At 41.3% G+C, this 26,919-nt stretch overlaps 2 protein-coding genes across 3 annotated transcripts in view; one reads left to right on the forward strand and one right to left on the reverse strand.

The window, feature by feature from the left end:
* LOC131044570 (histone deacetylase 14, chloroplastic) overlaps positions 1-26,919 on the reverse strand; it is a 208,165-nt gene that overhangs the window by 115,533 nt on the left and 65,713 nt on the right. The window lies entirely within an intron of this gene.
* LOC131874648 (uncharacterized) lies at positions 21,772-22,496 on the forward strand. Its single transcript, XM_059218420.1, has 2 exons — positions 21,772-22,137; positions 22,250-22,496. Exons 1-2 carry the CDS (start codon positions 21,899-21,901, stop codon positions 22,488-22,490), a joined length of 480 nt encoding a protein of 159 aa, XP_059074403.1. The 5' UTR covers positions 21,772-21,898; the 3' UTR covers positions 22,491-22,496.

Below are 26,919 nucleotides of genomic sequence, written 5' to 3' on the forward strand. Positions count from 1 at the left end.
GGCCGATTGTGGAGGGAAGTAGAAGGGGAAACCGATCTTGCTTAGGAATTGGAAGAATTGTTGAAGAGGATGGATCGACCAGCGGAAAGAAAGGCTCCTCGGAAATTTTCCAAGGTTGTCAGGGAAGAATCTGGATCCCAGACCTTGCACATTGTTGAGGCTGCAGTGGATAAAGATAGAAATGAAATCAGGCAGGAGGATTATGTCATCAGACAGATTGATCTTGGCCATGCTTCCACAGGTCAAGTAATGGGAGACTTCGAAGAATCTTCCTTGGCCATGAAGGAGAAACTGCTGAAATCAAAGGCGAAATGTAAGTGGTTGAGGGAAGAAAATAGAGTCCTATGCGAGTACGTCAGGAGTTTCAAAAGACCCCTCAGGGAAGCAAGTCCTTCATTCACTCCTCCTTCCTCCCTTCCTAAGGATGTGGTTGATGATGCAGAGGTTATTAGAGCGATGGCGCAAAATTCCAAGGAATGGATAGAGGATGTTTATACCAAAGCAAGAAAATTCATTGAAGACCTAGCTCTGCTTCATTCAAAGTTTGTGACCCTCCTGAACAGACTAGAGACAACAGAAGGACTATGGGAGGATGTGCACATTTACCAGGACTTAACCATTCCTCGACTCAGGACTCTGACGAAGGTTCCACGACAAATTCTAGTTGATGGGAAAGTGATTCAAGAAAATGAAGCTTATGACTTTCCTCGATGGTTCTACGCCATCTGCTCAGGAAAGAGCACCTTTGACAAATTCAGCCTTGACTCTTTTACCTTGAAGGATTCCATCAGAGGGGTATAGGAGGAAATCATTAGTGCAATAGAAGCATTGTTTGCGAAGAAACTCAATGACGGAGGAATAACGGTGAACTCCCTGAAATCTCAGTTGCACGATTTTTTCTTCGTAGGTTCATTCCCTAAGGAACATTTTGAAAATGTTTCTTCATTCTCCGATATAATGAAGAAGACACAGGAAGTCATGACGGAGTGGGAGAGCTTCTTTTCCAAGAGCGAGGAAGAAATTGCCTTGATGGAATTTGACATTGAAAATGTGCCAAGTGTCTCCATCGAAGAGGTGGAAGTTGTCGTCGGCAGATTCATTGCATATGCCATTAATGAGCAGGATAATGGTCGTCCATTTTTGGACGAAAGTCTTTTGGCTGAATAGTAGTGGCGTACTTATTGTTGAAGGTATTTTTACTAGGCGTGGGTCCAGTCAATGCATGTCGTCATCAAATAAGGAATATTCTTGCATGCCGCCTTCTCATTATGACTTTATGACAGATTCTCCATGCATGTCGCCATCGCCGGGAGAATAATGGGCATTTATGAAGGTGTTCGCTATATTCTAAGCATAATCAACATCATGGGGCACATTTAATGTACTAGCGGGCGCAGTTTTAGGCTCTTTGAATTAATTGTATATGGGCATAATGGGTTATTAATTACGGATTCCCACCTTGTTGCACCTTGAGTGAAGAATCTTCTGGGGTGAAACCCTAATTAGGGTTTTCATGGCCTGAGGCCTATATAAAGGGGTGTCCCCCCTCATTTGTAAAGGGAGGAGAGATTATTGTCTAAGATTGTTGAATCATGATTGTGAAGTAGCCAACTTAATACATTGTTCAATTTTGATGGTGTATTCTTGTTCTACTTTGGCAATCTGCATGGTCTTGCTCTCTTCAATTAAATTAGATTTGCTTATATGTTGTTAGAAGAACTAGATTTGATAGGAGTGCTTGTTGCAGAATCTGAGCTCATACTTTTGGTGTGCAGCTGATTGTTGTACACCATGCAAAGTTAGCCTGAGCCCTTTTGATGTGTACATGCTTAACTTCGATCATCAGTAGAGATTGTTCGATCCGATGGTCCATATTGATGATCTGAAAAACCTTTATGCACCCTTTGAAGATTGCACCGCCTTCATGTAGTTGTGCTCTGCTGGCGAAACGAAGCGTGGTTTGATTTTGCATGAGTGATCCCATCTCTTGTTCTTAGGATTAATTAAGCTTTAGCATAATCTTCTCTACCCTACCCCTATTTACTTTCTGCATAATTCAAAAATCTAAAAGATCCAAAACCAGAGCTTTTATTGCAAATCATCCGTGCAGAAATCTTTGAGCTTGCATGAGTCCTCTCCAATTGAACAGACGTAAGGCCCCTTGGGTTATCAGCAAACCCATCAAACATCAGAGTCACGTCCATGCACTGAAGGAACCTTGGAATTAGCCGTTTGAACTTTAAGCAATCCTAGCATGTGGACTAATCTTGATCAAGAGAGGATAAGGTGACCGTGGTGACTTTATTCTGTGTTAGATGCTGTCCTAGAAAACACATCAACAGGAAGGAAGGGAACTGCGTAACCTCAGGGTTCCAGGGTTCTGGAGCAAGAAGGAAGGAGAGAAGGGGAAAGAACCTTGGGACCTCGGGGTTCTGAAGTTCCGTGAAAAGGAGAAAGAGAGGGCCTAGGAACTTCCGACAAGGCAACACTCCAAACCTTATGATTGCATTTCCTCGATCAACTGGGGCAGCGCTAGTCCATGGAACATATCTCTGATCGGTTCTCACTGATGGACCAAGGGTGTCATAAAATGACAACATTTTTGGCGATTTCTGCGGGATGCTTGCCTGCTAAGTATGAAGTCCAGAAGCCTTGAGCATCCATTGGGCACTATCATTGAAAAGACCCAAAACATGTGTGCCATCACTTGGAGGAAAACTAGAAACTAAAGCACACACTCTCTTAAGGAGAACGTGGTATGTGCATAAGAACCTATGAAAGCAAAACAACTTCTAGTCTAACCTCTTCAGAAGCAGGGCTTGAGATGAATCCCATTCATTGGGATTGGAAGAACTTCGCCATCAAGCTTGGAGAGATGAAATGCATTGGCCTCCTTGCAACTAGTGATGACATATGGGCCACTCCAGATAGCATCAAACTTGGAGAGTTGCCCAGCTTTGGCTTTGTCTGCATCCCACTTGAGGACTAGATCTCCTTCTTTGAAGACCCTATTAGTCGCCTTTTTGTCAAAAAATTTCTTGACTTACCCTTGATGAGTCTCAAGTGTATGCATAGCCTAACTTCTAACCTGCTCTAGCTCCATCAGCTCTGCTAGCCTTACTGTCATGGCATCATTCTCTGTTAATTCCATCTGATGTGCTAGTTCAAGAGAAGGTAATTCTAGGGAAGCTGGAGTCTTGCTTCCCTCCCATTTACTAGCATGAAAGGGGAGTTACCAATTGCCCTCTTAGGTGTGATCCTGTCAACCCATAAGGCTGCCTTCAACTTAATATGCCATGCCCTCTGATTGTCTTCAATTGTCCTTTTGACTATCCTGATGAGGTTCTTGTTGGAAGATTTAGCTAAGCCATTACCCTGAGGGTAATAGTTGGATGATGTCTTCAAGTATACACCATGCTTAACTGCCCAAGAACTAATTTGGGTTCCAACAAATGCCCTAGCATTGTCTGATATGATGGTGGAGGGGACACTGAATCTTGTCATCATTCCACCAAGGAATTCCAACATTGAGGCCTCAGTGGCATCCCTCAATGCAATTGCCTCTGTCCACCTAGTGAAGTAATCTGTTGCGGCCAAGATCCACTTATAGCCAACACTAGAAGGTCGATTTATCATGCCAATGAAATCTAAACCCCATTGGGCGAACAGTTGATCTGCTTGGATGGGGTGAAGAGGTAGGGCAGTTAGTCTTTGCTTCCCAGAAAAAAGAGCACATTTCTTGCAATTCTTCACCCATCTATGTGAGTCACTAAATAAGGATGGCCAATAATAACCAGCCCTCGTTATTTTGATAGTCGTAGTCCTTGCAGAGAAGTGGCCCCCTGAAGAGCCATCATGAAATTCCTCTAACAGTCTGCTGACTTGGTTTTGCTCGATGCATCTTAGTAAGACTCCATTGGAGTCTTTTCGGAAAAGAGTGCCATTCACTAAGACATAGAGAATGGCCTGCAACCTGAAATGCCTTCTTTTGGTTCGGTCTAGACCTTGGGGGTATCTACCTTCCCTTAAGAAGGTGGTCATGTCACCTACCCAACTGAATTGAGTGTTGTTGCCAATTAGTTGATCCTCTTATAACACAAGGGCGACCTCTGAAGTAGTCTCAGAAGATGAGACAAGTTGTTCACATAGGCCCTTGCCTCTTACGAGCTTTGTGATCTTGATATTGATGTCATACTCCATGACCTTGGTTATCCACCCAACCCTCTTCTCACTAATGTCCTTGTTAAGAAGGAAATCCTTGACACTTGCATGCGGAACTAAGAGTTGGATCCTATTGTTGGACATGTGTCTGAACTTTTTTAATGCCCTTACAACAGTGAGGACTTGCTTCTCTACATAGCTATACTTAAGCTCATAGTCATTTAGCCCCTCATTAAAGAAAGCAATAGGTTGCTCCAAATTGCCATCGTTCAGCTGTGTTAGGACAGCTGAGATGCTAGATTCTCCTCCGAAGGTATAGAGGAATAAATCCCTTTCATAATTAGGATTGACAAGGGTAGGGGCCTAAGCAATTGCTTTTTTGATCTCTTCGAAACTGGCCCTTCCCTCCTTGGTTCAACTGAAAGCCAAATTTTTCTTCAACATGGAAGTGAGGGGTTTTACCATGGTGGCAAGGTTGGGAATGAATTTCCTCACAAAGTTGATCCTACCAAGGAAACTTTGCAATCCTTCCTTGTGATTGGGGAGTGGAAGAGAAAGAATTGCCTCCACTCGCTCTGGATCAATGGTCAAACCCTCCTTGGATACAATGTGTCCTAGCAATCTTCCTTGATCAGTAGCAAATACACAATTGCTAGGGTTCAAGGACACACCATACTCCCTGCATTTCATGAACACCTGTTCAAGGTGACCAAGATGGTCAGCTGCATGCTTCGAATAAATAGTTATGTCATCAAGGTATACAAGCACAAACTTTGCTAATACACCCTTGAAAGCCATGTCCATTGCTCTTTGGAATGTGGCACCCGCATTGGTTAGCACAAAGGGCATTTTACAATAAGCATAGGTACCCCACTTAGTAGTAAATACAGTCTTGTATTGGTATGATTCTTGGACCAAGATCTTATTGTAGCCTGAATACCCATCCAAGAATGAAAATCTTTCCGAGCCACTGACCCTTTGGAGAATCTCCTCCATAGAGGGAAGGGGATAGTGATCCTTGAGGAGGCTCTATTGAGATCCCTAAAGTCTACACATAGCTTGATTTCCCCATTCTTCTTCCTTACAGGGACAAGGTTGGCCACCCAAGAGGAGTGCTTGATAGGGAAGATGATATTGGCTTCTATGAGCTTGGTCAGCTCCTTCCTCATTAGTGGCTCAATTTTGGGGTTTATTGGCCTTTGCTTTTGTCTAACTGGCTTTGCATCTGGGTCTAGCTCTATGGTATGCTGGGCTAAGATAGGGTCAAAACCCTTCAAGTCTTCATAGGTCCAAGCAATTATGTCATCATATTGTTGGCAAAGCTCAACAAAGGCCTCTTGCTTAGTTGAGGAACATACCTTGCCCAAATTCAAGGACCTACCCTCAGCAACGACAACTGGCTTTTAATCACCCCTCTTCGCAGCCAAGTTCATTTTCTTCTTCAATTGATCATCCGAGTTGAAAATGCCTTCCAAGGTAACTAGTCCTTTAGGCAGCTTGTTGGAGTTGAGATGCATGATTTGATCTTGAAATATTCCGAGCCAAATTTTTCGTTTGTACAAATTACAAATTACATTCAATGCACCCGTTAAGGTTAGAAGATAAACCAAAACGTGCTGAAGCAACTCTAATTAGAATGTACACCAGGATCCCGTTGTGGGCAAGGTGTGAGTATTGGTCAGAGGATCTAAAACAAATTGCTTATGCAGTAACTCTAACCAAGAATGGCGCCGATGATGGCGAGCATATGGTCAGAGGATCTTCTACCCTAAATGCTGAAAGGGAACTCTACACCAAGTATGTGCTACCCAATCCAGAATGGAGTGAGGGGCGACCATATGGCGGAGTGATTACAAAACAATGCTTGAAAAGAAATGCGGAAGCTGGAAATACTCAACACCCAGAATGTGCTTGCCAACCCAGAATGGGAAAGTAGCTACCATAGGGGGGAGGTCAATTAAATACAATATCAAATGCTGAAAGTAAGAAGAGCATTACAATTTGATAAAGCAAGATTATACTCTGTTGTCAGTACTACTGCCAGCTTACACTATGAAAGATGAAATCTTGCAAACAATACGTATCAGCATATAAATAGAGAGGTACAATATTAATGAATTCCTTTGCTGAGAAGTAAGATTAACGAAAATGGCAATAAACAGATCCAACCTTTTCTCCAGACTTGAATAAATCTTCAATGAAGCATTCCCATCGCTTTCAAAGAACTCTCACCACCATCGAATAAAGATATTGCAGATTTCTCCAAACTGATTTAACAGACCTGCACCTTTCAACAAATAACAAGCAACATAGGATTCCTTTGAAATGCTCGGAACTCACTCTTTACTCATTCAAAATGCTTGATATCAATTGCAAAACTCTAATAGAAAGGAGGCGCTCAGACTAAGAACAGAAAACAGACTTTAAAAGCATCTAACACTCAATGCACAATTCCCAAGACAGCAAAGGTACGACCCAGCTGGAAAGGGCGATTTCTTTTTTAAAAATCTGATGCTTCACAAATAAATCTACAAATTGGCACACATGGGCGCCTTCCCTATATAGAAGGGAATATGCAATAACCACAACGAATTTCTTTGTCTTTTTTGATTTATGAATTAAACATCCAATCTGCTGAAGCTAACATGCAAAACCCAGGAACTTCTAATATGCAAAAATCAGAAACTAAGAACTACAATGCTGATTACAATGCACAAATTTCAAGGAACTCACAAACTAAACTAAAATCACCACTAGTTGTTGTCTTACAAACAAGAAGCGATGCCCAAGCTAGGAGGCCTTCATTCCTCGAAGCAAACCCAGAGCCAAACCGGCAACATAACAGTACTGTAGACCAAAAATGTGAAATGATGCTCAAAGTCTTCCTTTTATAACTTCCTGTTGACTTCACGAAACCCTAAAATCCACTTCAATATCCAAACCCTAATCCTTTCTCCAAGATGGCGTCCTTTTCCTTTCAAGCTTAATATTGATATTTTAATTAAATTCAATACCTTGATAAATGCACCCACATTAAGCTTGCTTTGACTTTGGAAATTAATAAAATAATCTTTAATGAAGGCGCCACCCTCAAAAAGCCCACTTTTCAAAACAACATAAAGTCAATAGACTAGGCCAAGGGGTCAACGTTCGAATATAATATTAAAACGTGACCTTTTAATTAAATATATCAACTTAACTCTTCAATCATGCCCTGAAGCCAATAATGACCAAGTCAAAGATCAGGTCTAAGAAGGGGACATTACAGATCTCCATACTGGTCTCACAGCTTAGATTGATTTTTGGCAGAAAATTCTGCTTCATTTTGCAAGAAGTTGACGATCTGCTGATCACTTTCAAACACTTGCCAATTCACTCGATTGTCTGGGACAGCAGGCCTCACAACAAGCCTGATGTGTTGCTCCTTCTCACTTGTAACATGCGCTAGTATGTCGAATTGAGCACCAACCGCTGCAAGCCTATCAGCATGCTTGTTCTGACCTCTGGGAATGTTCTAGATATTGAAGGCCTCAAATCCTTCAATCAAATCCCAAACCCTGTGTTTGTATGATTTGAGTAGGTTGTTTTTTGCTACACTTTGGGCTTGGATGTGGTTAAAAACCAACTCACTATCTCCAAATACTTGCAAAGATCTCATCTTTCTACTTAGTGCAAGTTGGAGACCTTGGATCAAGGCTTCATACTCAGCGACATTGTTGGTGCAACCAAATTGAAGCCTAAAAGAGAAAAAATATTTCTCCTGCTCAGGAGACACAAACATCACCCCAACACCTGCACCATTCTTGTTTCTTGAACCATCAAAAAACATGTTCCATAACCCCTCTGAGTCTCCTTATGTCTTGATGAGGTCGGGGATAGTCCTCTTCATGGATACAATAGGTGCCAAGCCCTGTCTCTTCAGTCTCAGCTAATGGATCAAAGTGAAAAGCATTGGCCCATTCGTCCAACAAGCAATCAGGGACCTCCTGCAAAAGAGTAGCAGGCTCACGGACAGCACACTCCTCCCCCTCTTCATGTAAAGTGCAATTCATATTTATAGGGTTGGGGGTGTAGGGCTCAATGTGGTTTTGGGCAATGGGTTCTGCCCTTATGGTGACCTTGGTACCATACCTTGTTCAAAATAGCATATGGGACCAGTCAAAAGACAGGTACCCACCTATCTTGGCTATGAAATCTCTAGACAGGCAGATGGCAAAGAAGGTAGGGAGGTCGATGATCGATATGTCTTGCAAGATAGTGCAACCAGGGCATGCATGCAAGGTTAATTTCAAATTTTTTACCACCCCTATTGTCTTAATAGAAGTGCCATCTAACTGGACCATCCCTTTGGTCACAGGTTCGTATTCTATGCCAAGATGATCAGCTACCTTCTTAGGCATGACTGAGCTACTAGCTCCTGAATCTATCATGCAGTTGTGAACCAAATTATCTCCTATGATTAAGGAGAGATAGAAGGGGGGAGGCTTGTTGATCTTGCTTGAATCTTCCTCCTCCTTGGGTTGCACCAAACTGGTGGAGACTGCCTTTCCGTTGACTGTTGTCTCATCACTTGACTGATTGACATCCTTCAGTGCCTCTTTAAGCAAATCCCTTTGAGATGGGATTGAAAGGGCCTCCCACATAGTAATGTTGAGGTTGGTCTTCTTCATCTGATCAACTATGTTGAAAGGGACACCAGCTGACTTTAGAGGCCCCTTTGAGGCTACAAGGTCGGCCTTTGCTCTTTGGACAACTTGGGCCTCCTCTTGCCTCTTGTTCCCTTGCATGGTACTTTGGCTTGTATCATGGACGGCTACCTTGGGTGTTGGAGTTTAGGGTGATGTTGAAGGTGAGGCAGCCTCCATGGCTCTCTTCTTTGACCTTGCATACTGCAACATGGACTCACCATTTGTTTGGTTCAAACCACAGAATTCTACCTCCTACCAATTGACGAAGGTAGAGTCTCCTTGTAAGTGAGCCTGAGTGCCAACACTAGGCTGATTTGGTTCATAATGTTGGCCAGAAGTGGTCGGCTCGTCCTGCACCACTAAGGTTTGGACAAACCCTCCATTTTGGCATACACCTTGGCTGTGGAGCTGATTACATGGTTGTCACCAATCTTGCTCTTGGGCGAGGTTATTTTGCATTGGAACTATCGCCTTTGAGTTGCTTGCGGTTGTGGGGTTCACACTATTCAAAGGCCTGGCATTGCTAAATTGGTTTTTCCCCTGAAAGGATGGCCTATTTTGCTGATAATTCTGACCTTGTGCTTGGTAAGGTCTGCTATACTGAGATTGCTGCCTCTTCAGTGCCACCAATTCATACCCAAAATTTTGCAATAGAGCCTTGACCTCATGGAGCTCATTGGAGGATGTAGAGGGTGTGCATGATTGTCCTGCGGGAGCCACGGGGATAGGAGCCAAAGTGGGTTATTGAGTAGGAGCTTCTGGGAAGAGAGGCATTGGAGGCCTTGGAGCTATCTTCCCAGCCTAAATCAAACAATTTTCTACTCTTATGGCTATGTCATATGCACCCGGTAGAGAGGCTCGACCCATTGATTGTACCATGACAGCTATATCGTTGTTGAGAGCTCTAAGATAATACAAGAAGACATGATTTGGAGATGGCTTCACTAGAGGAATTCTATTCCATGTCTTATGGAATCTAAAATTGAAATCTCCCATGAACTCATGGGGTGCCCTCTTGATCGTAGTCAACTGCTCCACAAGTGATAGGTGATCACTTTTGTCTTTGAAATGGTTGCACAACCTCTCCCCCAATTCATCCCAATTGTGAATTGAGCTAGACGGCAACCCTCTATACCACTACAAAGCTTTGCCTTTCAAACATGTGGCTAAGAGTCTAACAACGACATCATCTTGAGTGATATTATGGAAAGCAGATGTTTGCAATGTCTTGAATGTGCTCAATGGGCGTAGTAGCTATTTCACCAGTGAAGTATGGAATACTCTTCAACGCAGCCACTGGTATGTCATTCCACTGAGTCAAAATAAGGGGACTCCCCCCATTGAAGGTAACAAAGACCTGATTTCTTGCCATGTGAAACAATGGTCTATTGATGTGAGTGGTGGGAGCCCTTGATAGCAATGGTCTTGTAAATGGAGGAGTAGAACGAGACCTGGGAGATGGAGTGTTTACAACCCTGACACCCCTACTTGGTGACAATGAAGGTCTACCTCTCCGCCTTCTAGAGCCTACAGATGGAAGCTCTACGAATTGGAAACTGCCTCTAGAAGACGCCCTTGTATGAATTCTGGGCATGAAATCCGCAAATGACCTCCGAAGTTTGGAGGTTCGGAATTGCGGAGTATGACCACTTCGGCACCTCGGGAGCTCGGATGTTTGGAGTGAGGAACTTCGGGAGTTCGGAACCTAGGGGTTCCGAGTTTCCGGGCCTAAGCACCTCGGAACCTGGGGGTTTCGGGGTTCTGGGGTAAGGTGGCTTCACTAACCTTGGAACTTGGGGGTCCTGAGGTTCCGGAGTGAGGAACAAATCACGTGCAAGAGACTGGTCTTGTGAGCAGAGTCACCAAGTGCTTGAACATGACTGCCTCTAAAGGCCAAGATGCCAAGAATAGCACTGAATCCTTAGCATGTGAATTGAATGAAGTCCCACTGGACGTGCCAAAAACTGTTATCACAAAAGCTTGCACCCTTGCTAAGCAATCAACTCAGCAACCTTGTGAAACATGGAAACAACCTCGAAGTGTGGGACCTTGCGAAAGGGGTTGAATATCCGGAGAAGGTCGGCTTCCTTCTTGAAATAGGTGCAGGTGTTGAACCAACTCAACACTCTAAAACTAATTCCTAAGCCTACCTAAACAACTTGCAGAGGTAAAGGGAAGAGAGGATGCTGGAAGTAGAAGGAGGTGATGCACCAAGAAGAGATTGTTCCTCTCCCCACCCGAAATGGCACAAGGAATCAATTGAAATGCCCAAGAGATGCACAAACTTCAATTGCATGAGTGACCCAAACGCATGTGGAGGTTAGGATTTTCTTAGTGTCAAGAGAGGAGAAAGATTCCCACAAGTCACACTTAGAAAACAAGTTAACACATCATACATGTGAAAGAAAACCACAAACATACACTTATAATGGAGGTAAGAGCACATGCACAGCATGCATAAGTTAAAGTAAGGCAAGAATGGTAGTTTCAATTCATTCAAAGGCCAAAGGCCAAACTTACAGTTGCAGAAATGAAAAAATATTACAAGTCTGTATGAGAAGAGAAGAGCATAAGAAAGCTCAAGCCAGCAGGGAGAGAACCCTTTACAATGAGGCTTAACAGCCTTATATAGAAAAAGGTTACAAAGGTGATCATGACCCCTGCATGTCAGTCTGGAAATGCAGGGAAGTGCATGCACTTGACTTGTACATGCAAGCAACCTAGCCATACCCACAAAGTGCAATCCTAAGAAGGTGGATTGACTAACCTTCCAAAGTTAGACATGACATAAGTCACCAAGCATGGCCCCGTACGTCCTTGATGGAAATCCTGCCAAAAACATTTAGTGCACCCTTGTGGCTCCACAAAAGAAAGTGCACAAGTCACCAAAACTATCAGAGCATTAAAAGCCTTGAGTGTTGATCACGCCATCCGGAAATGTCGCTAGTCGGAAGGAAGTTCAGAAACTTCGAAAGTTCGGACTCCCGAAGTGAGGAAGACAAAGGAAGGGGGAAGCAACCTCGGAACCTTGGGGTTCCGGAGTTCTAAATAACTTCAAAAGGCTAAGGAAAGAACTTCGCAACCTTAGGGTTCCAGAGTTCCGGGATAGAGAGAGGAAGAGAAAAAAAGGAACTTTGGAACCTCGGGGTTTTGGAGTTCCAAAGAGAAGAAGGGGAGGGAACTTCGGAACCTCGGGGTTTCGGAGTTCCGGGGAACTGCGCAAAGGAACTTCGGAACCTCGGGGTTCTGGAGTTCCGAGTTCCGGGGAAAGGAGAAGCTTTAAGAGAAGAGGTGAAAGAAAAGAAGGCTAGGAACTTCGGAACCTCGAGGTTCCGGAGTTCCGAAAAGGGAAGGAGAAAAAAGGGCGAGGAACTTTGGAACCTCGGGGTTCCGAAGTTCCGGGGGAAGAGGGAGAAAGGTTACGGAGAGGAGGGGCTAAGCTAGGGAAGGAAGGGAACTTCGGAACCTCGGGGTTCTGGGGTTTCGGAGTAGGAAGAAGGAAGGAGACAAGGGGAAATAACCTCGGAACCTCGGGGTTTCGGAGTTCTGGGAAAAGGAGAAAGAGAGGGCCTAGGAACTTCCGACAAGGCAACACTCCAAACCTTATGATTGCATTTCCTTGATCAACTGGGGCAGCGCTGGTCCATGGAACATATCTCTGATTGGTTCTCACTGATGGACCAAGGGTGTCATAAAATGACAACAATAACTAGTGATGAAATCCATAGAGATACTTTCCCCTCTTCTACTCCAAAATTGGTAGTGGTTGGAGTAGACTTGTAGGATTGACTTGCTCTGTCATATTTTACCAACACAAGTTTGGAGATCTGTGGAATGATAAATTGGAAAGATAATCCCTAACATCTTAAATGTTCTGGATTTTTTCTTGAATTGTCCTAGTCAAATGCAGATTCTGTGGCCTCTGTTTTTTTCCAAAAAATTTTGACTTATAGTTTTAGTGGAATACCATGAGAGAGTTCTTTAGATCGAAAAACATTCAAATCTGCATCAGACCATGCAAATACATATTTATATCTTTTAAAAATCTCTCTCTACTTTTATTATTCTTCAAACGTGCAACACTTCTCTAAGTTAATTATTGTTGTCTCACCTAAGTCACCTATGTTGATCTATTCGCAATCTGTTGAAGTTCATGAAGAGAACTGAATTCCTTCTTTACATATCTATTGTGTCAATAGAACATATTTTCCAAATACTATAATGTCCCCTTCTTAGCAGTGATCAGTTCAGTTGGCCGTTAGCCTAATCCAAAGGCTCATAGGCTAGTCGGGAGAAGAAATTAGGGTTTCCTAGTTTCTAGGAGGATGTTTTGGCAATTTTGGTGGCTTGCATGTTGGGAGTTTTACAGTTTTGATTCTAGATTCCTTCTGGGTTTTCAAAAAGCTTCGCAATGATGGTACATGCATAGCAACCAATGGAGTTTGGTAAACTTACTATTTTTACTAAGTGGGGGTGAGGACAACTTATTTTTATGGGTTTTCAGAGAGCTTTGCAATGGTGTGACATGCAAATGAATCTGAAGACTTTTCTGGACTTACTACTTACTATTTTTAGTAAGTTGCGACGGCTGCTTAGAATGTGGTTAAAATGCATTTGGACACACTTTTTAGTAAGTGCTATTTTTGGCAGGTTTTTGTGGTCCAGTTCTAAAGCTATTTCAAGCAGTGCAATTTTCGATACCTTTGGCCTTCAGCTCTCTATGGCAGTGTTTAGTATATGGAAAAAAGTATTTTTTAATACTTTTTAATGTTTCCCATGGCCTAGGCGTGTGACTTATGTTATGACTTAAGGGGTCGATTTGGTGCTAAAAGTATTATTTTTATGACTTAAGGTTGGACATCCACTTTGGAGTTATTTCATTAAAAGATTATAAACTGTAATGTGTAAATTAGTTAAGTGGGCCTCCCTTTTGGAGGAATATATGATTTAAAATAAAGACAAATATTATATTGCTTTGGGCATCCAAGTTGGCTTTGATTTCATTTCATTTCATGTCAATTTGGAGGGAGTTGAATTTGAATTTGAGGAGATTTTTTCTATAAATACAATGCTCTACTCCTCATTTGGAGATCCATGAATATTTGTAATGAACTGCTGCCAAATTTGTGTCAGACTTGTGCTTCGAAGTTGAGAGCTTCCTAGCTTGTGCCAGATCCGTGCTCGAGAGATAGCACCTAGCTATTGGAGAGCCTATTTCTCATCCAGAGGAATAGAATGAGCTTCGTTGAGATGGATTTTGTTATTGTATTTTCAGTTTTCTGAGTGTTAGTGAGATTTTGTATGTTGCTGGCTTGTCCATGGCTGAAACAGTTATTCGATCATATCTCTTTACCTGATTGTCTAATCATTCTGGGTATTGGCTCGTTGGATTCCTCTTTACTAGGCGTCCCTTTTTGTTAAGTTTCATGAATTATAGCAAAGAGATGGATTTTTAAGGCAAATCGCCCCTCTCCAGGCAGGTTGTACCATGATGGAAGTGACCTTGGGATGTGTGCATTAACGTTTGATGGCTGTTTGGATTAGTTTGCTAGTTGAGACTTGGGCGTCCCTTTCCTAGCTCTTATTTGCCACTAATTTGGAGCTATTCGAAGTTGTTTTGAAGGAGATACGGACTTCACAGCATTGTTGGTCTAGTTTTTGGTGTTGCTGGTGTTTTATTTCAGATTTCGTAAAGTGTTCTTTTTGGCTTGTATTTTCCAGTATTCATGTTTGTAGCTTCTTGGAGTATCTTCTTGTCTCTCTTAGAGATTGGAGCTTGATGGACTGACAAGTATTTTCCAGAGTTGCCATTGTAAGGCTGTATTCAGTAGTACTGAAAGAGTCCATTTTATTTCTGCACTTTACTTCTTGTATCGCCCACTGCACAAGTGGAAGAGGCTAGCTTGCCGCCTATCTCTATTCTATTTTGTACTCCTGTCCTCCCACTAAATAAGTGGTTGAGTGATGATTGTTATTTCTAGTCCTTTTGCTGAATAAGCGGTTGAGTGATGGTTGTTATTCCCAGTCCTCCCACTGAATAAGTGATTGAGTAATTGTCTTGTTTAATTTTAGTCTTCTTGGATTTGTAATTGGCTAGTTATACCACCAAGTTGTTAATTTCCAGCATTTCTTTATCCTGCTGAAAAGTGGAATTGGCTGGTCCAACCACCAATATGTATTGCTCTCAATATTTCATCATGCTAACGCTAATGGGTGAAGTAATTGTGTAAAAATTAAAAAAAAATTGTGGGGGACATTTCAATCGTATCAGAGCTCCTTTTCCTATTAGCCTGTGAGTTCAGTTGATTAATTTCTCCATGAGTGATTGCTTTACTTTCTGAATTTACTTTCAGCGCAAGTTTTTGATTATCCTAACCTTAACGAGTGAACATTGTTGTGTTGAAATTGGGAAAAAACTAAGGGGTCATTTCAGTGGTATCAAAGCAGAAGTTCTTGCAATCATGTGCCCTTGCTACAGTTATGCAACCTTCTTATAACTGAGGGAGAAAAAGGATACAGAATAAGATGACTATGGAGAATTCTATATCTGAGTTGATACAAGAATTGATCACGTTTATGAGAGATCCTGACATCAAAAGAGCATACTCAACAAATGCTACAAAATCCAAATGTTTGGATGGGAAGGCTTCCTTGACATATGAAGAATGTGTGACAGAGCCCCAAATTACTCCCTCAGACTTGCATGTGATTGGAAATAATGATGATTGGTTTGGTGAAAAGAACAAAACAATAGTTCTGAAGCCTAATTCAGATTCATTCAATGATGGTCTTGAGACTAATGAGTTCACTAATGAAGAGCATGTTGAAGGTAGTTTTGGTGGTGTTGTAGAATCGGTTTATGAAAACTTTCATGGTGATGATGTTTATGATGATTCGGTTGAGTTCATATCTAATCATGTTGAAGAGTTGGTGTTGGAAAATTTCCCACTTGTTGCTGTCCAAACTTCCAAGAGTTTTCACAAGAGGATTTTATGACGAGTAAACAAGAAGACCTCTTTGGTATGCAAGTCACTATCAATGATAAGGACAAAAATATGCCTATTCATGGTGAGCACATTGAAGGCAAAGATGATACAGTTTTCCAAACAGATAGCATTGAAGACTCTTTACCACATTATGAAGTTGGTGACATGGGTGGTCTTGAGTTCGATTATCAAACTAATACCTTGGAGAGAGATACTTATGAAGATGTCAATTTTAGTGAGTTGGGAGATGACCTCTTCAAAGGGTCAAGACTCCAAGAGGAGTACAGTGAATACTTTCCTTTTGATCAAAACAAACAGCCCTTTAGCATTTGGGATCCAGGAGTGAAGGCAAGTAAGGACGAGAGGAAATTGTGTGGGATGAATTTCCCTTTGATCCTAATGAGGCTCAAAAAAAAGATTGTGTTGTAAGCTATGAAAAGGCCATTAGAGGAAAAGGTGTCTTTGGAAAAAGAGTTTGCTTGGCAAAAGTCCATTATGACCCCTTTGAGATGGTTGCAACCACTAAAGAAGAATATGTTTCTACAGAAATGTTCAGAACAGCGATCAGCAATGGCTCATTGATCAAGTTGGGGGCTACCACATCCTTTCATCAAGAGGACTTGAGGAGGATGTAGAGCTAGAGGACCATATGGTTCTTGATGATGGAAAGTTTAAAGAGGTTCTAAAATACAAATCTGATTTACCCATTCATGAAGTTGGTGGTAAGAAAAAACTTGAAGATTTAGTAGAATCTGATCCTCTTTATGATTTTGAGCAATTGCAACTAGTGGGTGGTGAAGAAAAGGAGTATTGGAGCATCTTTGAGGGCAGCGAAGACAGGAAACAAAGTTCTGATTTTTTATTACAGCCAATCACCAGTACACCACCTTTGCATGTTCACGAGTGGAAGGATAAATTCATGAGGTCCTTTGAGAATGGGGTAGGAGTTCTATCTAGATTTGACCATACACATAGTTTGATAGAAGAACTCTGTTGGAAGGCTCAAATTGAAGAGAGACAGAAAGGAGTTAAGGATGATGTTGCTCTCTCCAATCTGCAACTAATCAAAGACTCTTTGGAGACATTGATATCAGAGTGCATACAACTGATCACAGATCATGATTATGCCATTGAATCTGCAAAGAAGATCCTTAGTGTTTTCCAAGAAAAAGAGAGGAAAGTTGAAAAGCTTACTCTTGAGCTTGAGTCAACAAAGGGCATGTTAGAAAATACTCAATTGGCTCTAATGGAGGTGAAGATCAGTTTGCTGATTTCAAACTCTTCAGGGAGCAAGAGAATGCACAAAGAGCTAAAGAAATCGAGCAAGTAATTGGTGAGCTTGATAGTCTTCGAGAAGAGTTTGATCTTGAGAACTTCACAAGAAAAACAAAAGTTGCATGTGCAGATTTGGATCAGCAAGATGGAAGTGAGCAAGAGGAAAGGGATGGCTTCCAGGTTTTTGATAACTCTTTGAAGTGGGTATTGAGGAAAGTTATGAAAACCCTCTCTTCGTGATGGATGATAAAACATGTGGTGAAGTGATCGAACATAAGACTGAGTATTGTTTCCAGTGTATGGATGATGTGATGTCAGACCATGAGGATGTGCCACGTTTGTGAATAGTAATCTTCCGAGGCTGCTTCATAATGAAATGCATAAGTGGGGTTGAGGAAAATCTGCTAATACTGACTGTCAAATCTGCATGTTATGCAGTTTTTGAGTTTGCGTGTTATATTGTTAGGGTGTCTTAGAATTTTCCAGATTGATGTAGAGGTGAACCCTCACATATTTCTTATAAATGAACAACTACAAATGACTGCAAATGAAAGTATGATAGCCAAGAATGCATATACAACAGATTTATAGTGTTCTTCACCCAACTAGACACATAATTATGCACTTGCAAGCAGCTGACATTATGACAAACAGTTGGCAAGTAACCTTGGATAATTCATGTAATAGAAAAGGAAACTTGTTCTCCCTTTTTATTCAAAATGATCTTCAATGGATCCTTACAATGACAATACAATGACCAAAACTCAACCTACTTATGACTCAGAATTTTCTAAGGACATCGGCAACCATGGTTATTATAACTAATTGAAAATAGTACATAGTTTGATGTCAAATGCACCTGAAGTAAATCGCCTTGTTGGAAAGTTGAAGAAGCAAGCAATATCATATAGATTGAAGCCTTCAAACTGCCAAATTTCCCTTATCCAAAATCGCCCCTGCTGCAACATACATGATCTGATAATAATTGTTGAACAGCTGCTAACCTTCAATTTCTCCTTTTAAAATGTTCGCCTTCACCCTATAAGTAAGCGCCCCCTTTTGTGTTGAGATTTGATACCAAGGAGAGTTTTGACCAAATCTGATGGGAATGGAAGTCTGACTCAACTTTTGTCTTCAGACCTGTTTGTCACCGTTTCCTTCTTGAAATACTCCTCCAAAAGGCTTCTAAAGAATCGTCCTTGACTCCCAATACCAGTGTTGTCCTCTTTGCATTGGTAAGATGCTTCGATGGTGAAGTGGAAACAAATCGTGGGTTTTGGATGGAGAAGCCTGATCTGAAACTGACCTGGAAATTGATTTAACTCTCACCTAATCTCACTTCCAAATCTCTCCAAAAGCCTCGCCTCCCTCCACCAAAGCTATCGCTGCCTTCTTGAAGATGATTTGTGGCCTTAATGCTGAGACATGAACCAAGTCGTGGGTATAAGGGCAGAAAATATGATTTTGTCTTAGTTCTGAAATTCCATCAGCATTTACCCAAACAACACTTCCAAAAGATCTTCAATAAAATCGGCTTCCTCCTTCAATAGAAATCGATGGATTTAGGACTCCAATAGGATAAGTCTGAAAACTTCATGAATCCCTACCACCATGACAATGTAGCATCACGGCAGAAAATATGATTTTGTCTTAGTTCTGAAATTCCATCAGCATTTACCCAAACAACACTTCCAAAAGATCTTCAATAAAATCGGCTTCCTCCTTCAATAGAAATCGATGGATTTAGGACTCCAATAGGATAAGTCTGAAAACTTCATGAATCCCTACCACCATGACAATGTAGTATCTCAATATGCTCAATATGGAAGACTAAGTATCTTCCACTCTCAGCTGCAACCCCTCAAAAGGTCTTCCACTCCCTCAGTTATGCAATCTATGGGAGTTTTCGTTCCCAAAGACCAAAGTCTGCAGACACCTCTCGGTTCTACAAAACCCAATTAAAATCAAAATCTCAAATCCAAGCAGCTTGAAGCTTCATCTTGATCCCCTTTAATACTTTTTTCACCCCAACATCCAAAAGCTTCTAGAAGTGACTTTATGAAATAATATTTAATTAGTCACTTTATTAAATTAATTAAATATAAAGTCATCTTTTAAATTTTAATTTATTTGATAATTTATAAATAATTAACTCAATATTATTAATTAAAATAATTAATCAAGCTATCCATAAAATATATCAATAATTTGGACAACTTAATTAATTAAATCGATTTATTTGATAGCTTTATAAATAATTAACTTAATATTATTAATTAAAATAATTAATCAAGCTATCCATAAAATATATCAATAATTTGGACAACTTAATTAATTAAATCAATTAATTAATTCTTCTTCAAAATGGGGACATTACAGTATTGAGGAAAGTTATGAAAACCCTCTCTTCGTGATGGATGATTAGACATGTGGTGAAGTGATTGAACATGAGACTGAGTATGGTTTCCAGTGTATGGATGATGTGATGTCCGACCATGAGGATGTGCCACGTTTTGTGAATAGTAATCTTCCGAGGCTGCTTCATAATGAATGCATAAGTGGGGTTGAGGATGAAGACTCCACTTGGGAAGTGTTGAATCAGGATAATTTCAACATCTTTGGCATCAAGCTGTTGTCTAAACACAATTTAGTAGCCATCCAAGGTTTCATTGCAGCAGCAAGGAGTGAAGATTTCAGACTTGTTAATCATGAAGTAGGGGAGAAAGAAAGACCAGAACATGGTGATTGCATGCTTGATAACCTATTCCTTGGGTTGAATAATAATAAGGCTCATTCTAGTCCATTTTGGGAGTTGGATTTGAGGACAACATTTGTTTCATACTCCAATGTTGTTGAAGCTTTCATGGTTAGGCTTCAAGGGTTCACTAGAGGAGACATCTATTTCTTAAGTATGCACTTGGTCGTTACTAGCACTTGGGGATGTGTTGAGTTTTCTTTTCAGTGTGTTGAAAATCACTTTCAAATGGGTATCCAAGCTTGAGATCGTCAACATGGTCTAATGGAGGTTATTACATGTGGAAAGAAAGATCTTTGGAGGGATAAGGAACAAATTTTCAGTCTTGATGGTGTTGTTCCCTTCTTTACCAGCCATTTGATGGTTCCTTTTGCTCATCAACTAGTGGATTGGGAAGATATTCTAAGCAAAGGAAGGTTCTACGTGGAGTTGGAGTCACTAGAGAGGATAATTCTAACCTTGGACGTAAGTAGATGTGTTGTTTTGGATGACAATTTCCTATGTTGCAGCAGTTGTTCATCTTCTTGGATGCTGAATTTCCTAAGATCAGATCTCAAGTCAATCATTTCAGACTTGGTGGGCTGTTGGTGTACTCTTTTTCAGACTTCATAGTCTCTTGGCGGGATGGGTTTATGGTCTCAGATGAGAGGTATGGCAAATTGGGGCAATCAGTATCCATGTATGGAATGTGTTCAAGCTCTAACTAGTGGTTATCCTTATGCCCTCTCTTCTACTTATGTTTGGGACAACAAACCAGAGTTACGTGACTCGCGGCGAGTCACGCGAGTCACGCGAGTCCGCGGGCCAAGTGACCTCCGCCGGGTCACGGGACCCTGACCCGGGCCCGGACAAGTCACAGGGTGTGACTCGCCTGACTCGCCGAGTCAGTGAGTCACCCCCTGACTCGCCGAGTCCGAGGGTCGTGACCCGGCCGGCGCAACTGGAAAAAGTGGACGTTAAAACATAAAAAACATAACACATTTTTATCATGTTTTGTGCCATTTGCCTTTGTTATAACCCTAAAAAAGATTGCCATTCAGTTTTATGAGTGGAAGAGAGGAAAAAAGAGAGGAAGAGAGGAAAAAAGAGAGGAAGAGTTTTGCAACCAGCTGAGAGGAAGAGGTGAAAAACTTGCACAAATCACATTGGGGCAGCATTACAGTTGCATTGAGAGCATCAAGGAGCTCATTTCAAACACTTGTCAACAAATTTGAAAGAGGTAAGTTTTAATTTTTATTGATTTTGTTGGTTTTTTTTCTATATTATGGATTTTTTCATTTTTTTTTATTTTTTTTTTAACTTTAGCTTTCCAAATCTATATTGTTGCTTGCATACTTCAATGATTCAATCACAATGACATAAATAGAACAATAGCATAGCAAACCCTAGACTTTTTTTTTGAAAAAATTGTATACATGTATTTATAATTTTTTCTAAAAAAAATCTAGGGTTTGCTGATTTTTCTGAATTGTTAATTTCTTTCTTTGAAATTTGAAAATTTTCAAGAAAAAACACAATGCACAAATTAGTCTTTCCTGATTTTTTTTAATTAGTTTAAAATTTTCAATTTAAAACTTTGTCAAACACAATGCTCAAATGGTGATTTGTAAAATTGTCTTATTGCAACAGCCCTCACGTTTTGAAAACAATTTTTTTTCCTAATGGCTCATCCTAATCCTCCACCTAGGAAACATGGTCAAAAAGATGAGGCATGGAAATACACTGAAGAATTCTTTGGTAGACAGAGAAATCAAACCAAGTGTATGTTTTGTAAGGAAATTAACCATGGGGGGATAAATAGATTAAAATATCATATTGCTGGCATACGTGGTCATGATACTGAGCCTTGTGACAAGGCAACTCCCGAAGCAATCCGTTTTTGTTACGTCCTATTAAAAAACTTTGAAATACATAAGCAAACCAAAAAAAGACAAAGAGAGGAGTTATGTCATATTGGTTCCCCTCCATCCACATCCGCATCCGGCTCCACATCCACAGCTGCATCCATAGGTTGTGTTGGAGAGGGTTCTTCTATGCCTCCCTTTCGTCCTAGTGCTTCTGCTAGTGCCAGTACTTCTATTTCTACTCCTAGTCACACTTTTGGTCCTAGAGTGCGAAAATCCAAGATAGACAATTTTTTTGTACCACGCACTACTCCTGGCACACAACCCTCGCTTGAGAGCATGTCTTGGAACAAGGAGGTCCATGATGCAGGAAGAAAAGCAATTTGCAAGTTTTGGTACTTCTGCAACATTCCATTTATTGCAGCCAGGTACTTTTTTATTTGATTGTTTTAAATTAAAATTTAAAATTTTATGGTTTGAATTTGAAAGTTGAAATTGAAATTGAACTTTTCTTATTTAATCTATTTCAATTTGTGAGAGGTCTCCTTATTGGCAAGGCATGATTGATGCAGTAACCGTTTGTGGGCCGGGGTTTAAAGCCCCTAGTGATACTGAGTTGAGTGGCCCTCTCTTGTTGGAAATGGTGGAAGATATGAAAGTTGACCTAGAGGACCACCGCCAATCTTGGAGCCAGAAGGGTTGCACCATCATGACAGATGGTTGGACTGATAGGAGGAATAGAACACTCCTAAATTTTCTTGTTTCCAGCAGAGGTGATTGATCATTTTACTTCTCTATATGCATTGTGATTGAAATTGAATAATTTACATTCTAATTTATTGATAATTAATTTGTTTATTTTTTAGGATCCACCATGTTTTTGAAGTCCATCGATGCTTCCTCACATGTCAAAAATGCGGCATACTTATGTGAGGCTATTGAGGAAGTTATAGATGAGTTGGGGGAAGAAAATGTGGTGCAAGTGGTGACGGATAATGCAGCAAGTTATGTTGCTGCAGGTAAACTTTAAAAGTTTTCTTTTAAGTTTTAAGTTTTAACTTTTTAACGTTTAAATATTAATGGTAAAATTTCACATCTAATTCTTTAACTAATTTAAAATTGTTGCAGGAAAACTTTTGATGGAGAGGCACCCAAAAATCTTTTGGTCTCCATGTGCGGCCCATTGCCTTGACCTCATGCTGGAGGATATAGGTAAGCTTGGATGGGTGAAAGAATGCGTTGAAAGGGCCAAGAATATATTCAAATTTATTTACAATCATGCATTGGTCCTTAGCATTATGAGGCAATACACGGGGGAAAGGGAGTTGGCTCGTCCTGGTATAACGAGATTTGCCTCAAATTTCCTCACATTGAAATCCTTGTTAAAATCAAAGGCATCTTTGAGGCACATGTTTGTTGGTGAGGAGTGGACTTTCTCATCCTATGCTACGACCAGTGCAGGGATGGATGTAGTAGATTGCATTTTTAATGAGCCAGGTTTTTGGATCCCTTGTGCAGAGATCGTGCAGGTAATCTTATAAATTTATAATATTATATGCATATTTTTGTTTTGTTTGCATTGTGCAACTTTGCAATTTTTCTTATTTTCATGCACACTTGTGAGTTCACTATTTTTGTTTAACATTATTTGCAGGTCACTGAGCCCCTAGTAGTTCTCCTACGAGTTGTTGATGGGGAGAAGCCCGCTGTGGGCTACATATATGAGGGCATGGATAGGGCCAAGGAGGCCATTAAATCCATATATGCTGGAGTTGAGGATAAGTATAGGCCCATTTGGGACATAATTGATAGAAGATGGCATAACCAACTTCATAGGCCCATCCATGCAGCAGCTTATTACCTCAATCCATCATTTCGTTTCCGTGCTGATTTCAAAGCGGATGAGGAGGTTCTTAGCGAGCTATATTCAGTAGTACAACGGATGGTCACTGATACCACAGCTACACTTCTTGAGATGGATGCATTTAATAATGCATCAGGGGCAATCTTTGCCAGCCAATTGTGCAAAGAGGGTCGGACAAAATTGCAGCCAAGTAGAAAATTCTAAAGTTTATGACATGCATTTTAATTTTTCATTTTATAATCTACCTTTAAAGTTGGAAATGAGACTAATGTTTTTTTCTTTTCCTTATCTCAGATAGATGGTGGCAAATGTTTGGGCCTTCAACCCCAAACCTTCAAAAAATTGCCATCCGCATATTGAGCCAGCCGTGCAGCGCTTCTGGATGTGAGCGCAACTGGAGCATGTTCGAGCACATCCACTCGAAGAGGCGAAATAGATTGTCTGTGGAGAGGTTGAATGATCTAGTCTTTGTTCATTACAACCTCCGTCTCAGGACCAGACAGATTTTGGACGATGACTCCTCTCCGATCACTCTAGAGGAAGTCGACCCCGAGTCCGATTGGCTCACTGAGTCCACCGATCCAGTCTTCACTGATGAGGACCTTGAGTGGGTTGACCAGGTAGACAGAGAGGCTGAGGCTGTGGCTATGGCAGAGGAGGAGGATAGAGCACGATCAGGCACAGCACCTATGGCTACTCAGACTGGCACATCACAGGCAGAGACTATGGCTACTCAGTCATCCAGGACCTACCTTAGACGCCTTTGTAGGAGGCAGATAGACGAGGCTGAGCCTGAGCCTGAGCCATAGACTTGTTTTTTTTTACACTTTATAGTTAGATATATGTTTGGGAACATTTGAAGTCATGGATTTTATATTATACATTGGACAACAATTATAACTCTATATATCTATGTTTTCTAATTCCTTCAGCTACAATTTACATTTCTACGCATGTGATGGATGTATGTTTATGTATGTGATCAAATTAGCTTCTATTTGATGATGTTATAGTGTCTTTAAGCTTAATTCAATAATGGGTGTATGAAACAAGTTTTAAATCGTTAAAAATCTCTAAATTTCAAGGGTTTCTTATTTTGCCGAGTCATTGCCGAGTCTGAGCCGAGTCACGAGTCGAGTCAGCCTTGCCGAGTCAGAGCCGAGTCCGAGTCTAGGAACTTTGCAACAAACCTTTTCTTTCTTTGGTTCATCATTCTGAGGTGCTTGGAGTGGGAACTGTAAGAGTTTTCAGAAGTCTCCATGGTTATATAAGAATAATTCAATTGAGGCCTAGTAGATCCATGTGGAGTTATGGGGACGAGTTTGTTGAACTCTTGCAAAGGATTGTTCTCCTCCTTGCAGGGAGATTTGGAGAAGTCACATTTATAGTCATGGCTCTGCTTGACGCGTTGGGGAGATATGTTGGGGAGTTTAATTTTGAGTTGAGTAGACTTTATTTCCTATTGCCCAGGCTTGTGATAGATGGTGGCATTGTTGATATTGATTACTCATTTCTTTATGGGCATGAGATGTTGCATGATATTGATTTTAGTCCTTCAAGATTTTTCAGTTTGAGTATCATGGATGGTAACATTTTGCAGCTACAAGGGAGGTTAGCGCAGTTTTGGTGTGATGTTTTCACTGATGTGATCAAAGTGGCGTTAGGACTTCAAACATTTTGTCAAAGTTTGAAGTCCTAGGCTCAAAATTTTGAATTTTCGCACTCAGAATCCTCTTTGCAGGTTAACACGCTATGTTATACTATAGCCTTGTAGTTAATCAATAAGAGAACAGCGTGTTAGTCACACATGAAGATGAAGAGAGCAAGCATAGGATGTGCTACTGGGACAGGTAACCGGGCGAGGATGACACAGGCCACTGAGTTGGAATACACTAGGCTGGCTGCTCTGATCTAGATAAGTTACAGATGGTGTTGGTCGCAGAGGTGTTACAGGGATATCATATAACACGTAGCTTGTAGTACCGCAACAGGCAACAATGGTCATATAACACGAGGATTATATGAAGTGTCGATAACATGATATGTTATTGACCTTGTGCCTAACATTAGCATCTCATGTCAATAACACGTCGCGTTATTGACCGCCTTGAGTATTTGGGCAACGTGTTATTGACCGCTGAGGAAGCAGCAGGTGGCTAAGTATTTTGTAGCACAGGAGGGAGTCTTTTTAGGCTCCAAAAATCTATTTTTGAGTTGACCGGTCCAACTAGTCAACTCACTTATGTCTCACCGGCTGAAGAGTTTCTTGCCATTGGCAGACCGGTCTCCAGGGCTCATCCTTACCGACTGGCGGTAACATCATCTGGGTCACGCAGGATAAGGCCCGCAAGGCAGCAAGGCGTTGACATGGGGGTTTCCCTTATCCCGCAGGGTGGAAAGTGACAAAAAATGACCACGCAGGATAAGGTCCAAGTTGAAATGGAGGCTTTTCTCTTATCCCCCAGGGTAAAATAAAGGCACAAAAAAGGCCGCGGGATAGGAAGATGAAGCGAAGGAAAGGGTTTTCCTTATCCCTCGCGCAGGTATAAGGAAAAGGTTGCGGGATAAGAAAAGGTTAAAGAAAAAGGTAAAATACTTATCCTGCGTGGAGGGAATGCATAGTCAGGCAGCAAAGGGGCAAAGAAACACAAGCAACGCAGGATAACGAATGGTGCAGCTATAGAGAAGGCTTATCCGGCAAGGTTGAGCAGGGTTAAAGAATATAGCACGGGATAAGAAAAACTGAAGCCGAGAGAAGCAGGACTCAAAGGAGTTATCCCGCGGAGGCAAAAGGGATGTTTCTAAAGGTAGCAAGATAAGGAAACAAAAATGCAATGCGGGATAAGATAAAAGAGGAGGTACCAAGTAGAAAAGTTTATCTCACGCGATTCTTGAAAAACAAGTAATTGGTCGTGGGATAATAAAGTAAAGGGGGAAGAAAAGGATTTCCTTATCCCACGCGTCCCCACGGGGATAAGGAAAGGGCCACAGGATAAGAAGACGATAGAGGCAAAATACAAAAGGCTTATCCCGCGGAGGTAAAAAGAGTGCTTCCAAAGGCCGCGGGATAAGGAAACATAAAGGCGATGGAAAAGGGGATTATCCCGCGAAGGAAATAAGAGCGCCCCCACGGCTCGCGGGATAAGAAAGCGAAGGAACACAGAGATGAATTTCGTTATCCCGCGCGTCCCCGCGGGGATAAGGAAAAGGTCAAAGCCGCAAAGAGAGATAGAGCTCCCCATTATCCCGTAGTGTGAAAGCGATAGATTGAGGGGCTTGCGGGGTAAGTAAGAACAAGGAGAATGATGTAACTTGTTATCCCGCGATACCTAAGGCCATGAGATGG

The sequence above is a fragment of the Cryptomeria japonica genome, chromosome 3 (genome assembly GCF_030272615.1).
Source record: "Cryptomeria japonica chromosome 3, Sugi_1.0, whole genome shotgun sequence".
In the NCBI taxonomy this organism is placed as follows: domain Eukaryota; kingdom Viridiplantae; phylum Streptophyta; class Pinopsida; order Cupressales; family Cupressaceae; genus Cryptomeria; species Cryptomeria japonica.

Coding starts and splice junctions, on each gene's coding strand:
- LOC131874648 (XM_059218420.1), top strand. CDS start 21,899: ATGCCTCCCTTTCGTCCTAGTGCTTCTGCTAGTGCCAGTACTTCTATT. Junction 22,138..22,249: donor ATTCCATTTATTGCAGCCAG/GTACTTTTTTAT, acceptor AATTTGTGAGAG/GTCTCCTTATTGGCAAGGCA.